The sequence below is a fragment of the Fistularia commersonii genome, chromosome 8, assembly GCF_037954325.1.
Source record: "Fistularia commersonii isolate RoL2024-O1a breed Wild chromosome 8, RoL_Fcom_v1.0, whole genome shotgun sequence".
Classification (NCBI taxonomy): Eukaryota; Metazoa; Chordata; class Actinopteri; order Syngnathiformes; family Fistulariidae; genus Fistularia; species Fistularia commersonii.
In genome coordinates this window covers 6,202,322-6,219,072 of record NC_141291.1, presented here as the reverse complement: position 1 = coordinate 6,219,072, position 16,751 = coordinate 6,202,322, and the positions used below count along the sequence as shown (strand labels likewise).

The following is a 16,751-nucleotide window of genomic DNA, read 5'->3' as shown; positions in this document are numbered from 1 at the left end:
TCTTCCTTCTGCCACGTGACAGAAGTGTCTCATGTTAACCTCCCTGCTGTTTTGGCTATCAGCTGCGTAATTCAACATGTTGAATCACTGTGAAATGCGGGGAAGCTGTGATGTCTGCGGACGATGTCACACAGATGAAACTATGATGCTACACCCTTTTACTGTTGTATATCCGACAGGAGAAGAAGAAGGTGAGGGTGAAGAAGATTGCATGAAGTGCATGGCAGAGCTCTGTACAGAAGAAAATACAACCAAGAGTCGGTTCGGTACCGGCGGCTCCTTTCCCTGACCAAAGTGCACGGTTCGTTCTGGTCCGCTCCAAGGATGGCCAGCAAAAGTATGGCAGAGGTTTACACCGCTGTGTGTGAGCGCCAGGGGATCGACACCAACGATTTCATTTCTGAGGCTTTGGAGGAGGCGACGGGAAACGGGTTGGTATTTCTTATTTTATTTTGGTAAATCTCCAAAGACAGGTTCAGACTTTGTTTCTACTCTTATCATCATTACTATTATTTTCAAAGCTCACTGTTTCTTGAAATATTGGGTAAAAAAATCCATGAAGAAAAGTGAAAATTAGCAATATTTTCATAGTAGAAATATCAAAGATTGATGTTCTCCAATATTTGGAACAAATTTAGCCTCCATGAGTTTGTTTCATTTAATGAATTTTATGATCTTATCATTGACCATTACCCACAAAGGACAGACAAGAGAGGTAAAAACACATATTAAATGAATAAAAAGCTTACCAATTTAAAGAACAGAGTGAAAAAAAATCACTTGAAAACGAAGAGTAATTAATTTATATTTACTGTTATTTTGCAATTCCTTAAAGTGTTTAAATGTTTCAAGTCATACTAATATCCACTATCCTGTTTTTTATTGCGTTATTTCCCCTATATTTCTTCTAAACAGACCCACACTACATGAAAATTGAAAAATGAAAAAACGAAATTTAACCACAATCAGAATCAGAATTAATTTGCTGGAAAAAAAAATGTGGAGGCTTCGTTATTATAAAACTTGGGTGCCCAGGACTGGTTCTCAACCATAAGACTTAAGATTCCTTTCTAGTTTTTTTTCTTTTTTTCCAAAATTAAATCTGATGATTTATCCAAAGTCTCAAGAATCGGTGAGGTACAAAAGATTAACTTTCATTTTTCTGCATTGATTATTTGATAAATGATATTCATGCATATTTCCATATATACGTTTATTTTTAATTTTCTTTGGTTTTCTGAAAACAAAAAGAGAGAATAAGAAGTATATTTGAAGCAAATCGAAGAAATAAATGTTTTTATTCTTCACATACCCATTATTCTTGAATTTTATATTATTATTATTATGGCGCATTATATTATTTAAAATTTTCCGTCTTTCTTTGTTTGTGTATTTTTTGCTATATTTTCATCGAGGCTACACTGCTAACTACTGCAGAAAGTATGAGTTGAGACAACTGTGACACGGGTCAAAGGTCACGGTACTGCGTGAAAGGGTGTAATGGTGCTGTCGGCGTCCCGCAGGGTGGTGAGGCTGCGCGGAAGCCGCGCGCCGGCACATGCCAGGCGGCTGGATGACGGAGACGCCCTTACGTTGTCGGAGAGCCTGTTAAGCCTCGGGTGTGTGACAGGTGAGACCCCTGGGAGACACACACACAAGACCCCTGGGAGACACACACGCACAAACACACACTTTAACAGCCTGTGTTTTCTGTGGCCAGAGCTGGACGTCAGCTACAACAACCTGACCGATGAGGGCGCCGCACACCTCGCCGTCCTCCTGCAGGTACGCTGGAAAACAATGAAAGGATCCATTCATTGTCTCCTGTGGTTATCCTAAAAATCTTTGTGTAGTTCAAAGTAAGATAACAGAACACTGAATCATAATGACCTTTTTTTTTTTTTCATCATCCGTCAAAATTTATTTCTTAATCTTACTTTGATGTTTAAGCCATTTTTGAAGCCATTCTTTTTATTTATTTATTTATTTTTAGATAAATTTGTTTAAGATCTTTGGGCTTTAATGCATATTTTCAAAAAAGAACCTCCAAACAGGTTTTTTTTTTTACATTTCCCGAAGACCTTCTGTTTATTTTTACACAGCAGGGTGCAAACCTGGGTCTGCTCAGCCTGGACTTGACATTCAACAACTTCCACTCCCGTGGAGCTGAAGTCCTCGCAAAGAGCCTGCAGGTAAACACCTGCTATTTATCAGAATAACAACATAATAACACCAAAATTAAACAAAACAAAGCGAGGGTTAAATGGCATTGTGGCTATGAATGACACAGAACGTTGGGTTATTTACGATCATCATGATGCATTGATCAGTCTCTGGTTGCTATGGTGAACGTTGTGAATGTGTGCGTGTGTGTGCGCGTGTGTGTGTGTGTGTGTGTGTGTGTGTGTGTGTGTGTGTAGGGGAACACCAGCCTACTAGCTCTTAGGTTGTCGGGTAACAAGGTGGGAAGCAGTGGAGTGAAGCAGCTGGCCAAAATGCTGCATGAGAACCAGACCCTGCAGGAGCTGCAGTTGGCCAACTGCGACCTGGTACACACACACACACACACACACACACACACTCCACACACACATGCACACGCAACTCTCCCAGCTAATGCACAGATAAACTAAACCGTGATTTCCTTTCAAATGCTCTCATCTCTCGGCGATTGTGAACACGTCTGTAGGACATCCAGAGTGTCATTGCGTTCGCCATCGTGATGAAGAGCAACAAGACGCTGCGCGCTGTCGACATCAGCCACCCGCTGCTCTTCACCCAGCAGGTCCGGCGTCCCCGCTGCCCCCATGATAACCCCAAAGTGTCTGTAAATCCAACTATATATATATGAGCTTTGATTTGCTACTTTTTGGGGGCCATTTTCTCATTTCTGTCTCAAATTAGCTTTTTTAGACTATTTCTGAAAGCGCCACTGGTACCATCTCTCAGAGATCTCTTGGTGATATCTGGTTAGGAGGAGTGGGCGCTGCACTTCTCCGAGATGCTGCTCCTCAACAGCTGCTTGGTGGAGCTCCACCTGGGGAAGATGGGGATGACGGACACCGGGATGGAGAGGCTGACCGAGGGGTTGATCCTCAACCGCAGCCTGCGCCACCTGGACCTGCGCTGGTAGGAGTTGGAAATAATAGCAGTCCAATGACACTAACCAGATCTGTAGAAATTTAATTTCTCATAGGAAATATTGTACTAGTAGGTTTAGAACAGTACTGAAACCCATTAGAACAAGCAAACCTTATTTGTAGATGAAAGTAACAAGTCGTACACGCTGCTTATAGTGCGTTTTTCCATGAAAATCTGAGTAAAATGGGTCGTTCCAGACGAAGAGCAGGAGAAGGGGGAAGCATACAACGAACTGCAGAAAATGATAGTCTGCTCGGCTAAAACCGATCTCAAAATGGAAAATTACCATTCGAATGGATCAAAGAATTGCCGAAATGGCGCAAGAGTCGGCCAATGATCAGCTTCGGGGCAAACGAAGAAGGAGTTTGGTTATCTGTGAGTACTGTAGCAATGAGAAGACGCTAATGGAAAGCCAAGCTTTCAGCAAGAAGCCCCCATTTCTTGATGAAATTCTGGTGAAACATTTTGTGAACCCCAACTTTCTTTGTGCCATGGACCACTTTAACAACTTTTTTGTGCACTGGAGGGGGATTGCAATGAAAAGAAATAGGAACACAAATATAACCACTACAAGTTACATTACGCACTTTTAACAAGGGGGCCTTGTTTCCCTGCAACTGGACAGTCCCATCTGGGGACAATGACAAACAGTGTTTCTTGAAGTGTAATCCTCATGTCCAGTCTACTCCTTGTTTTGGTCAATGTCACTGCAAAAAACCCTGCCTTACAAAAGATATGATGTTGGATGGTGCTTGGTCCTGATGTATCGAGACGGTTTTGAGGGTTTCATGGCTTCAGTAGCTAGCAGTATATTATGTGTGTGGGGAGCATGTGAGCTTAAGTAGGAATCTTTATACACTGCTCAAAAAAATAAAGGGAACACTTAAAAAACACATCCTAGATCTAAATGAATGAAATATTCTTATGAAATACTTTGCTCTTTACACAGTTGAATGTGCTGACAACAAAATCACACAAAAATGATCAATGGAAATCAATTGTATCAACCCATTGAGGTCTGGATTAGGAATTACACTCAAAATTAAAGTGTAAAAACAAACTCCAGGCTGATCCAACTTTGATGTAATGTCCTTAAAACAAGTCAAAATGAATCTGTGTTGCTTCCTGAGTGGACACTATGATTTCACAGAAGTGTGATTGACTTGGAGCTACATTGTGTTGTTCAAGTGTTCCCTTTATTTTTTTGAGCAGTATATATTAAATGCTTCTCTGTTTTTAGGAGCCTTCCAGTGTCTTATCTTTGGCCCTTGTGACCTTTGTTTGTGTGCCGTTTTAGCATGGGTTAGCTTGCTGACTAATACTGGGTTTACACCCAAAGATTTTCATGGTCGCAGATGAAAAACTAAAAGTTGTAGGGAAATTTTAAGAGTTTTACCAGAGTCGCGGCGCACTCTCGTCATCCCCTTTGATAAGAACAAGGTGGGGATCTGATCAGTCTTTTCCGAGTCTTGGTTTTACAACAATATCAAAGTCTTTGGGTCTCTGAGTGACGTAACACAATCAACAACCAATAAATGAGCTCTAACAAAACTGGAAACAGGAAACCCGGTAGACTGGGGTAGGCAAATCATTTTTACCATTTGAATGGTGTTGGAGAGCCGAACCAATGAAAACTTATCAATCATTATTATATCAGTGTCGTCAGAAGGTCTAACGTGTTGCAAGTCTTGTCCAAATCGAGACGTGGGTGGAAGTGGCAGTTTTTCAAAGTAAAATATCGGGAAGACTTAAATACATCTAAAAGTTTTGAGGAACTTTTTAAATTTTTTCATGGCCTGATAACAAATGGTCTCGGGAAATGGTCCCCAACCTTTTTTGTTCCGGGGACCAACTTTCTACATGAAAATGTTTCCGTGGACTGGTTAGAGGCGCGGGGGTTCACATAATAAGCACTTTTGTCAGTTCTCAGTATTTATTCCAAATATAACAATTAAACTTTATAACACCAATTCACCATAATGTTGTGGGAGCCCTGGGCTTGTTTCTCCGCTACTAGACGGTCCCATCTGGGGGTGATGGCAGACAGTGACACTCAAATTGTGTTACATATATTCAGGCTACGCCATAGTCTTGTTTTGGTGGCGTCACCTCAGAAAACCCTGCAGCTTTCTTTTTGCTGGCAGTCTGCAACGCTTCTGCGGTCTCATCGTTTTTTCGTTTCCTCCCGAAAAAGCTCCCCGGCAACTTTTTCAAGGGCCATCTTGTGGTAGCTGATGTGTGAAATGGTGCGATGGAGTTGAGTGCAGCAGTAAGGCGAAGGCAAAAACAGTCATTTTTCAAAGACAGATCCGGAAGGTCTAATAAAAAAACTATCATTTGTACCAAGAAAGATTTTCTTTGCGGACTGGTACCAAATGATCTGTGGACAGGTTGGGGACCCCTGGTCTAGGGGATTTGGTCGGTTACTAAAATGTCTGCCAAACACTGAATTCCAGCCTTCAAAATCAAAATTGCCCTAAATTGCCGAATGGGCCGACCGGGCTCTGGTTGAAGATGTCATGTGAAAATGGGTGTTTAAACAGGACAAAAAAAAACCTAAACACTGCGGTAAGCGAGCAGCATCTTGGTTTCACACCAACAAGATTAACGTTATGGAGCGGCCAGCTCAATCCCCGGACCTTAATCCAATGGAAAACTTGTGAGGCAACATCGAAAATGTCTAATCGTCCCCTTGGACTCTAAGCAACCCAAATGTGAAGCAGGTCTCAGGAGATATGGTTATACAACCAGATATTATTTCAGCGATTCACAGGAAAGCTAAATCTTGACAGGTGAGATGTACTTTATTGATCCCAGAATTGGGAAATATATAACGATTTTTTTTTTTATTTGTTATTTTTCTTTTCTTTTTTTTTCTTTTTTTTTTTTTTTATGAGAGAGGTTATTGACCAGGAATTGATGCCAGAAAAAGAACCCAAAAAGAAGACACAAACTAATAAAGGACACAAAGTTACATAATGACAAAACGGCGGCCTCTTCTCCCGATGGCGAATGGCCCGCACAAAAAAAAAATTTTAAATATTTAACTGTTTTGTGGTTTATACGGTAAACACATTGAACGCAGAGTTCCCGATCTGTTTACCTACAAATGCTACTGTAAGGATTTTAGCTTTACGGTAATGTTCACGTTTTTACACTTATTTATTTCATTCAGCACCTTGTAATGGGTAAAGGGGAGACTGTTAGTGCTAAAAATAGCCATATAGATAAATAAAACAGCCCAATTCAAATGTTCTGTGTCATTAAGAAGGCAGCCCACTTTGACTCTCCCGTTTCCATAGCAACCGCATAACCTGTGACGGCGCCGGCCACCTCTCCGGCGTGCTGAGGAGGAACGCGACGCTTCGGGTCGTCGACCTGTCGTGCAACCGGATCGAGGATGGAGGCGCCGTGCACCTGAGCGATGCTCTTGCCTGGCCGGGCTGCGGCCTGAGAGAGTGAGTTCACACACACACACACACACACACACACACACACACACACACACACACACACACACGCGCGTGCAAACAATGCACTGTTCCCACGGAGACGCTCAAAAGATGCTGCCTACTGCAGGGCATGAATACTCTTAGAGCAGAGTTAATATGCACATAATTTCTTGGGTTATTTTTGATTTATCTGTATATTTTTGTGTAAGATAAGATAAACTTTATTGAACCCCATAGGGGAAATTCCTTTTGTCACAGCAGTTTAACAGTAATAATGTCCAAAAAAATCTGAATATAAATATAAATAGAGAGACAGTTAGAAGACAGTAGATAGCAAGACATCCAACAACAGCAAGACATCCAACAACAGCAACAACACCAGGAATCGTAACACAACATAATGGTCGTGCAGGGTTAGGGTTAACCCTAACCCTAACCCAAATCGTCCAGGATAGCTCTCAGTTTTTGCTCTCCTCACTATCTTGTAAGGCTTGTTGACCTCACCAGGTGTGTGTGTGTGTGTGTGTGTGTGTTTTCGTCTCATCCAGGCTATCGGTGTGTCGGAACAACGTCGGGACAGTCGGCCTGCTGTCTCTGGCTCAGGCTCTGAGTGTGAACACGTCCCTGACTCACCTGTACGTCTGGGGAAACCACCTGGAGGAGCCTGTCTGCCAGGTGGACAAACTGATCAATCTATCAATCAATCAATCAATAATCAACTGTTTTTTACCAGCATCTCATGAGTGTGTTTTTGGCCAGCAGGCTTTTCTGTGTGGATATAAATTACATTCAGATTTTTTTTCTCCCGCATGTTCTTCTCTTTCTTCTTTGCCCCCCCCAGGCGTTCGATGAGCTGATCAGCAGCGGGCGCCTGCCGCCAGAGCAGACGGACGTCAGCGCGTACGAGGTGGACGGCCAGGTGTTTCTGGCCGAGGTCTTCCACACCTTGAGGAAGCACTATGACAGCTGCAACGCCGACACTGAATCGGACCCACCACCAGCTGAACCAGAACCAGAACCTCTGAAAGAACAGAGCCCCCCTCCCCTCCCTGAAACAGATCCGGAACCAGAACTGTCCCCCGATTCCTAATCGTTCTGAACGAAAATGCCCAGAAGCCTTGAAGTACCCAAAGTGTCCAGCAGGAAGCGGTAAACTCTGATTATGATCGATCAAACCGGACGATTGACATAAACAGGAAGTGATTGGATCCATTAATCATCCTGGAATCAGGAAACAACTTCTCGATTGACCATATTAACATAGAAAAAATTAAAATGTTAATTTCCTCTGGGATTATACTGTGATTGAAAAAAAAAGGATTAACAACATTGATGTTCTGATTGGCTGATTTTCTACCTTGTAATATTTGTCCTTGAGACCACATTTCAGTAAAAAGCGTGAAGATATAATCCCCTATGTTAATATAACCCCAGTTGTCATTAGATGATTAAATTGCCAAGGTTCTAATGCTTTTGTGATTTTAATGAAAATCATTGTCCGTGGTGTTTAAGCCTCTGCTGCAGGCAAGAAAAGAATATGAAACCTATTCAAATTAAAATCTGTAAGCTGTTAAAAAAAAGCTGGCAAAAATCTGCGTTAATCTCAAATCACCCGATATTGAAAGACCAAAGATCGAAGAACTCGCCGTTGGTTGAAGGGAAATTGTAGAAAATGGGAAATGTTAGGACATTAATGCTGAACGATGCACTGATACCGCCTCCATGCTAACTCAATGCTAGCCTGCAAGCTAGCCCTAACATGGGCAAGCGCAGATACAAGCACACATTTTGGTAAAACTAACGGGCAACCATGTTGGCAATGCTAAGTTTGTACGAAAAAGTAGTTGGGTAATGCTAACGTATGATTGTGCAGGTTGGTAATGCTAATTTTGCAACAGAAGATAACAGCATTGCTAATACGACAGAGCAAATAAACAAGAAACAAAAACAGCAGTCATTCTTATAAAAAAAATCCCAAGACATCCAGCAGTTACATTACCTCACATAAGCAGGTGCCTTCCCTTCTTAAAGCAACCCATTTTAGAAATAAGAACAAGGATAAAATATGTAATTATACACACAAAAGGCACTCCCTATGGTGTTCTTATATTCATTAATACATTTTAGAATTTATTGAATCAATTACATATTTTCATTTCTTTTTCCGAATTATTCCATAAATCAACTCCTTTTATTTGTTTGTAAACATTCAAATCCCTCTTAGTTCACGTTCACTGGCCTTGGATCTGAAACATATTCCGGACATGAGCTTGAAACATTATTTACCTCATACACGATTTGAGCAGTTTTCACGTCAACCAGATTGCTGAATTTTAGGGTCAGTGAGTTTATATGTAATATGGAAATTAGTTTTGTAGTTGTTTCATTCACCCAGAACTCCACCTCGGAGCCAATATAAAAGTACAGAACAGAAATGGTCCGACAAACGCTCCTGGAAATACCATATAATAAGTTATTTGTTAAGGTGAACCAAAAGGAACTTGACCCAAATATCAGTCTCGCACGTGTGGCGTTCCTCAGGGTCAGGTCTTCGGCACCTGGCAGGCAATCTGACTAACAGCTTTCACCATTCAGATACCCGAAGGTAAACCGACAGTTCTTCTGTGAACGATTGGTCAACCCACTATGTTGAATAAAGATAATATCACTCATGAACAATTTTAGATGTACCATCCTTGAAGCTTACGTAGCTAGAAGGAACATCTTTGTGTTTATATCGCCAGCCATTGGTTACGAGTTGTACTGCTATGTCATTTTGACATGACAAGTTGTGACAATTGTGTAGTCACCTGCCGACTTACCTAAGTCAAAAGTACCTTCGTCACCATTGCAAAAGTTGCTCCTCTTGGTAATTTTGTCCGGCGCTGCCACTGCACTAATGATAGTAACAATACATTTTATTATGTATAATAGTATGTATAATATTTTGTATTTAGTATATCTCTAATTGACGTGTGAATGAGAGAGTGAATGGTTGTTTGTCCCTATAAGACGTATGAATGAGACGGTGAATGCTTGTATGTCTGTTTGTACCCCTGGATAGACTCCAGTGCAGGATAAGCGCGATAGATAATGAATATCGACAAAGTCTTTCATTGATTTGATTATTTTTTAATGGAGTCCCTTGTGTTTATTTTTGATTTCTATTTTTTATGACTTCTTCTGATTGAAATGTCGAGAGAGAAATGCTCATCGGATCTTGGATGCCTCCCTCCCTGAATTACCTGGATTATCATTCGCTCACTCTTGCCTTTTTGTGGCAAATGGACTTGAATTTCTCTTCCTGAAGATGTTGGCAGTTAATTTTGAAAACTCCCCACAGGCCACTCGAACTGAAGAAGACTGGGGCGAGGAGTGAAATGTTTTTAAGTGAAGAAATTCAAGTTCAGTTGCCACGACAAGAAGATTTATAAGAATTCACCGTGACCTGAATGACCGAGAACCTCCACAGACGTTCTTTCACTCCTCAGAGCTGCTCTCCTTAATGGGTGGCTGACCGGGGGATTCTTCATCCAGCTCCAGCAGGACGCTCCTCTTTCTTAGGCAGTGGTCCAGCCGCTGCCGGTCCGGCCCGCTGAAGGTCCAGCGCTGCAAAGCCAGGCGGTTGAGCGCCGGGAGCAGAGGCAGAGCGGCCAGCAGGTCCGGCAGCCAGGCGGCGCCGACGCCGGAGGCGGAAGGTCGCAGGCTGAGGTCGAGCTCCTCCAGGGAGCCCAGGCCTCCCGCCGCAAAGAGGGCGGACCAGCCGCCGTCACCCACCGAGCTGTTGTAGGAGAGATCCAACAGTCTCAGCGAGGACAGGTGACCATGTTTGCACGCCGCCGCTGAAGGTAAACACAAGTGGGAGGAGTCAGGAAGTTCCCTGCTTAATTACTTTTTCTGCAAAACATGCTGCAACAGTGAAATTGGCAGATGTAAACGTGTATGCCTCCGGTCCAAAAGTACAAATCTATTTAAATTTCTGGTGAGCGGTGGGGTTGGAGCTGTGCCGTTCTTGGTTACCCAGGTGATGCAGGTCCTCAGTGGTGAGGTCGCAGCTGCTGAGGCGGAGCTCCAGGAGGACCGACGGCTGCAGGGGGTCCAGTAGGAGCGCCAGGTGGCCGCCTACCACTTTGCACCAGGACACGTCCACAGCAAGTAGGTGGGGTACGGCCAGTGCTGGGTCACAAAAATCACTAAATAAAACTTCTAAATAGACAATATACTTACTATATATGTGTTTTCCTTTAAAAAAAAACATATATTGTATGTATGTGGGCATATACTGGTAGTGCGATTAGCAGTCCTGGTTAGTCCAGGAAGAAGTGTTACTTCCGCAGTGACAACCATACATGGGAGCCAGTTGCGTAGTTGTACAGCGGCAGTACAAGTGTGTGTACCGAGAGCAGATAGCGACTCCCGCTTCAGGTGGCAGCTGCTGAGCGGCAGACGTTTCATCCGTGTCAGGGGCAGGGCGGACACCAGCGGGCCGATGGCGGCCCCTGCCTCCTGATTGGCAGAGACATCCAGCTCCCTCAGCGCCGTCAAGGATGGAAGCACCGAGACTGGAGGCAGCGGGAGGAGAGCAGCGTTTACACAACGTTTTCCTGCTGTAGGACTAAACATACTAATACTAGAATACTAATGCCCCGTCTAATACCTACAAATATACGCATATCCTCTTCCACTCCCGACCTTCCTTATCCTGCAAAGTGGCCTCTGCCATAATGTCCTGAGCACTGCAAAAAACAGCTACGCCTTTCCTGTCTATCAAAAAAAAACTCCTATTACAACAACAATCTCCTGTCTCTTAAAAGTACAACAAAAATAATGTGCATTTCCCTCAGAGTGAAACAACAAAATAATCCAGCTTTCTATTGGGCTAGGGAGGACATATAAAAGTTTTTCTTGCCTTCCACGTACAAAGTAGGGAAGAATGGAGTTTGTCACGCCTTTTATGCTCTGTTTATACTCTACGCTATTTCTTGAAATCAGTATATCATATACAGAAAAAAAGAGATTGTAAAACAAAGTCTTGGATTTAACTCATTTTCATATTTTGTGTCAGTGCAGAGTTATCAATAATCAAATTGGGTGTGAAGGTGTGACATGCTGCCTCACTATCGGGTACTTTAAGGGGTAAAATGGATTTTGCAACTGATAACATGGGTAAATTATCGCTGTGGTTCTTTTTCTATGTGAAAGTGAACATTAAAGTCAAGCTTCAAGAAAATTAGGATTTTCAAGCTTTGAAAAAGTCATCTAACATGGCCATTGAGGAAACAATTACAAAATATTGAAATCCTTAGGAAGTGCTAGCTCTCAGCCCTAAAATGCTCCTTTTACCTTTTTCTAAACTCACATTTCCAGATTGAATTGAACTATAAAAAGAAAACCATCGGCTCATTATGAAAATTAAATCAGTCCTGAAATTTGGCCAAAGCTCCAATAACAATTGGAAGATCCATTCATAAAAAGTAGAATTCCTGCAAAGCTTTTTCTCGAGCTGCTGTCTCCAAAAGGAAAGAGACATGTTGCCCAAACTACCATGTTTGCTAACGCTGACTCTAGCTTAAAGTGGCTGACTGAGGTATGCATTTATCGCTCCTCTAACAAGTCCAAATTTATAACTTTTAGGATTTTTACCTGAAAGAGGCTCGTTTTAAAACATATTTTATTATTATATTATTATATATTACATTATATTATATTATTATATCATTTTCACCAAGGGCCACATCACCATTACAGTTGGCTTCAAAGGGCCACATGTTGCGGTAACAGTATAGATGTAACCAAATGTAATGTAAAATAAACAGAATTACTCATTGAATCTATGCAAATGCATACGTAACATTTTATCTTCTGATTCTTGGACAATTTGTCGTTTTTCTGGTAGGCTAACTTTGGCATACTTAGCTCCGTGTTTGGTGTCAAAATGCCGACACAGATTGTACTCTTTGACAACCTATACTGTCTCATAACACAAATGATATACCGTTTTTTTCTCCTTAAAGCACAAACGTGTACTCGCCTTCCCGTCTTTCTTGAAACAGCCTTCCATCTGCACCAACTTTTCTCTTCCTGGATGTTTAGGGATCATTAGTATTTCTCAATTTCCCTTCTTGAAAATCGCATTGATGTGGTTACACTGCAATCTAATTGCGGGATGCCGTCACTTTGCAGGTAATATAATTGGCATGAATTGTGGGAAATGTAATTTACGCACAATGCACGTGTTTGACAGACCTTTTAAGACATTCTCATGGCCACACAACATAACATGGCAGGCCACATTTGACCCGTGTGCCTTGAGTTTGACACGTAATGTGAAGGATGAAAACTAGTATTCCCCTTTTTGGTTTTTGCGTGGAGAAGATAATTGCAATATGAGAACTGACCCATGAGACAAGCCCCGGTCTCTTCTGCCAGAATACTCTAGTTAATACTCCTGGTATCCTTGAAGTAGCTGATTATTAACATCATGGCTCCAGCAGGCATGACTCAAAACACATACGCGGACTCACTCAGGGCTTCCAGGTCGGCGGGTGCGAGGCAGCAGAGGTGAAGGTCGAGGCGCTCCAGGTGTGCCACGGTGGCCAGATGGGGGGCAAACAGGTCCAGACCCCCGGCCAGGGTTCTGTTGCAGGACAGGTCCAACTCCGTGATGGAAGAAAGAGCGTGCAAGGAATCCCCTGCAGAGAACCCGTGCCCGCCGGGCATTTAATGATTTAATGATACGAATCAAAAGTCAGCAACGGATGTGAGAAAACGTGGATGAAAAAAAAAAAAATTGGTCGATGTTGCACCGAGAGCTTGCAGATCGGTCGGAGTCAGGCTGCAGGCCTGCAGCCGCAGCGAGGTAAGGGAGGAGGCGTGGCAGAGGGAAGAGGCCAGAAGCTTGAAGCCGCCACCGCCACCATCGGCATCCAGGGGCAGCCGAGGGTTACAGGAGAGATCCAGCACGCTGAGGCGGGGTAGGGTGGGCAGCAACGCCCCTGAGAGGGCCGGGACAGGTATGTTACATTGAGTACGATGGAATTATGTGAAACACAGAGCATGTAGATCGCACAAACAGGTGGATTGGGATTATTTTGTATTCTGGACTTTAATTTAAACTGCAAAGAGGGTGGGGATCTTGAGGTCGAGATGCCTTCCAAAAGTAAACAAAATGTGCAGTGCGGCTTCTTTCATCTGACCTGAAAACAATTTAAGTAATATATTATTTACATTATATTTTCAAAATGAAATTCCAAATAGTTGGATGAATATTGATATTTCAGTTTAACACTTCCAATTATATTAGGTAACAGAGATCAGGAGATGAGCATTGACTACATTTTTCAAAACATCATAAGGAAATGATTTGTGATTATAAAAACAACTTGGTTTAAAGTCTGATATCTGATTCTGTGTCCGTTTTCTTGTCTAAATGGTTTTGGAAACCTTTGAAATAAGGAGTTTTCTGACAGTCAATGCAAACTGAGATCAATGTACCAAGGGCGGCGGCATCAGAACTCGTGTTACATTGATCTCAGTTTGCATTGACTGTCAGAAAACTCCTTATTTCAAAGGTTTCCAAAACCATTTAGACAAGAAAACGGACACAGAATCAGATATCAGACTTCAAAACAAGTCGATTTTATAATCACAAATCACTTTCTTATGATGTTTTGAAAAACGTAATCAAGCTTGATATTCTGATCTCTCTTTCCTAATGTTATCGGAAGTGCAGAACAAAAATATCAATATTTATCACCATAATTTATTACCATAATTATTTCTTATATTTTCTAAATAAAATTCCAAATAGTTGGATGAATATTTATACTTCTGTTTTGCACTTCTGATAACATTAGGAAACAGTGATCAGGAGATTAGCATTGACAACATTTTACAAAACGTCAAAGGAAAATAATTTGTGATTATAAAAATGACTTGTTTTACAGTCTGATATCTGATTCTGTGTCCGTTTACTTATCTTAATGGTTTTGGAAAAAAAAAATTCTGTCAGCTGCTATGAAGTTAGGTCATGTACCAAGGGCGGCGGCATCCGCTGCCGTGAGCTGACACGCCACTAAGTGAAGCTCTGTCATGCTTGGCCGAAGTTGGCCTAGGAGGCCTGGCAGAGCGCCGCCCCCGACGCCACCATTCCAGGAGAGGTCAAGGGTCTCCAGAACAGGGAGGGAGCCAAGCGCTTCACCTACACACACACACACACACACACACACAAATCAAGAGGTTTATTGAAGGGCAGGACGATTCACCGGACGTTGGACAGGAGGTGAAGACCCACCCAGAGCCGCGATGTCATCCGCGCTCAGCCTACAGCTGCACAGCCTCAGCTTCCTCATCCCGCCCACCAGCCGCAGGTGAGACGTCAGTGCCGTGAGGCTGCCACCAATCAGATCGTTCCAGGAGACGTCCAGCTCCTCCAGCTCTGGGAGGAACCGAAGAAGCGTCGCTGAGGGGGAAAGGGAGAAGGTGCTGGGACAGGTGAGGTGGATCTTGATTGTGTGTGTGAGTGTGTGTGTGTGTGTTTGCACCTAGCTCCAGGAGGTCCGTCGCTGTGAGGTCACAGTGGGACAAACTGAGGCTGCTGCTGTCGGCCTTCTTCCCTAACCTCTGCAGGAAGACACACACCTGACCCCAACCGGGTTCACGCTCACCTGCAACAGGTTCTGCAACACACACACATATAATTCTCATTTATTTTCCATTGTGTGATCCAGGCTCTAGGTGACATCTTCCCCACCGGACACCGGGCCTGGCTCCTCCCGGCCCTCGGGGATCTCGGTTCGCTCGGGGTTCCGGCTCAGGAGGCGACCCAGAGACTTCCTGTCAGGCGCCGGACGTTTCTTTCGGAGCTGGTTCATGATGACATCCAGAGTGGAGCGCCGCTGACTGCCACCTCGTGAAAAAACTAAACGATCAACGGAAAACAGTATGTAATTATTTCAATGAATTGCCTCATTATTAATTATCATATAGTTACTGTTTCAGGGGACCAACTAAATAAGACAAACATCCACTGAGATGGATGTTTATTAAATGAATAAAAGCCTTCATTTATCAAGTCAATATCAGGACAGAAACAAACTGTACATTAATTAGCTCCCAATTGTCATCAAGATTGATACAAGCAAATAATGAAATAAATAATACAAATATTTTTCTTGAAATTAACAAGCTTAACAAGAATCAGCAGAAGGAAATCTCAAGAAAAATATAAGGTTATAAGGTAAGACAGGAATTTCAATAGGAAAGCACACATACTTTTTAAAATCTAGAGAAGTTGAATTTCAGATGATTACAATTTTTTCAGAGCAATTCTTAAGAGTTAGATAAAGTTAGATTATTGATATGATCAAAACTCGCTAATAGTCAGTCATGTCTCCTGATTATTGTCGCTAATTATCGATTTCAAATAATTAATTCACAAACTGATTCTGAGTTTTAACAGAAAGAAAAATGAGGAGAAACTTTTTCTTGGCGTCTCACCTGCAGACTCCATGGCCGAGGGGATCGCATCCAAACACGGTTGTATTTAGCTGTCGGTTGTCATGGAAACGCAACAAGGCGGAAGTAGGATTTAAAAAAAAAAGCCAAAAAAGTATCTGTATTTCCACCTGTTGCGTTTTTGTTAAAAAGTCGATCGTTGCTCGAAACGACCCCGGATTCTTCTCCTTCTGATTCACCTGCGTGACGCCGCGTCTCGTGCTCGTCAGGTGGCTCATCCCGGAAGTGGTGTCCGGTCCCATTCGGACGTCACTCAGGGCTTTTATTTTGAAAATACCGTGATACAATAGCGGAACTTAACTCTTTTTATTTTGATGATTTTTTCGACACGTGGACTAAAACTGCCTGTTCAAAATCTTAATCCTAATCTGAAATCTACCAGTGGTCTAACAGAGAACTATTTTTTTTTTTTTTTGGCGCCGGTAGTCTTTTGAACTGCTAATGGCTAAGGCTAATTTGTCTCGCACACTATTTTGTTTTACATGTTTTTAGGTTTACATCCTATTTACCGAGTTCAGCCATTTCCAAATTTTTTTACATAATCATGTTTCCCACCAAGTCCAAATTTTTGCAAGACTATTACCGGTACTAATTCTTTTTTAAGTGTTTCCTCACATCCTGCTTTTTTTTGCTGATTTGAAT

The 16,751-nt window shown here is 42.4% G+C and overlaps 2 protein-coding genes across 3 annotated transcripts; one reads left to right on the top strand and one right to left on the bottom strand.

The window, feature by feature from the left end:
• The first annotated feature begins 338 nt into the window (after positions 1 to 338).
• lrrc34 (leucine rich repeat containing 34) lies at positions 339 to 8,174 on the top strand. The gene is made up of 10 exons (XM_086150734.1): positions 339 to 431; positions 1,524 to 1,630; positions 1,721 to 1,785; positions 2,103 to 2,192; positions 2,421 to 2,549; positions 2,690 to 2,785; positions 2,975 to 3,129; positions 6,444 to 6,599; positions 7,142 to 7,268; positions 7,435 to 8,174. Exons 1-10 carry the CDS (start codon positions 340 to 342, stop codon positions 7,681 to 7,683), a joined length of 1,266 nt encoding a protein of 421 aa, XP_086006860.1. The 5' UTR covers position 339; the 3' UTR covers positions 7,684 to 8,174.
• Positions 8,175 to 8,692: 518 nt separating this feature from the next.
• Positions 8,693 to 16,728, bottom strand: lrrc31 (leucine rich repeat containing 31). 2 transcript variants are annotated; one of them, XM_086150730.1, is made up of 10 exons: positions 16,092 to 16,728; positions 15,346 to 15,513; positions 15,137 to 15,271; positions 14,887 to 15,054; positions 14,629 to 14,793; positions 13,400 to 13,588; positions 13,118 to 13,285; positions 10,991 to 11,155; positions 10,614 to 10,769; positions 8,693 to 10,435 (listed from the first exon to the last, which is right to left on the bottom strand). In XM_086150730.1, the coding sequence occupies exons 1-10, from the start codon at positions 16,102 to 16,104 to the stop codon at positions 10,074 to 10,076; spliced, it is 1,689 nt and encodes a 562-aa protein (XP_086006856.1). In that variant the 5' UTR covers positions 16,105 to 16,728; the 3' UTR covers positions 8,693 to 10,073. The 2 variants fall into 2 exon arrangements, with proteins under 2 accessions (XP_086006856.1, XP_086006857.1); XM_086150731.1 differs by having other exon boundaries at positions 14,887 to 15,030.
• Positions 16,729 to 16,751: the final 23 nt, after the last annotated feature.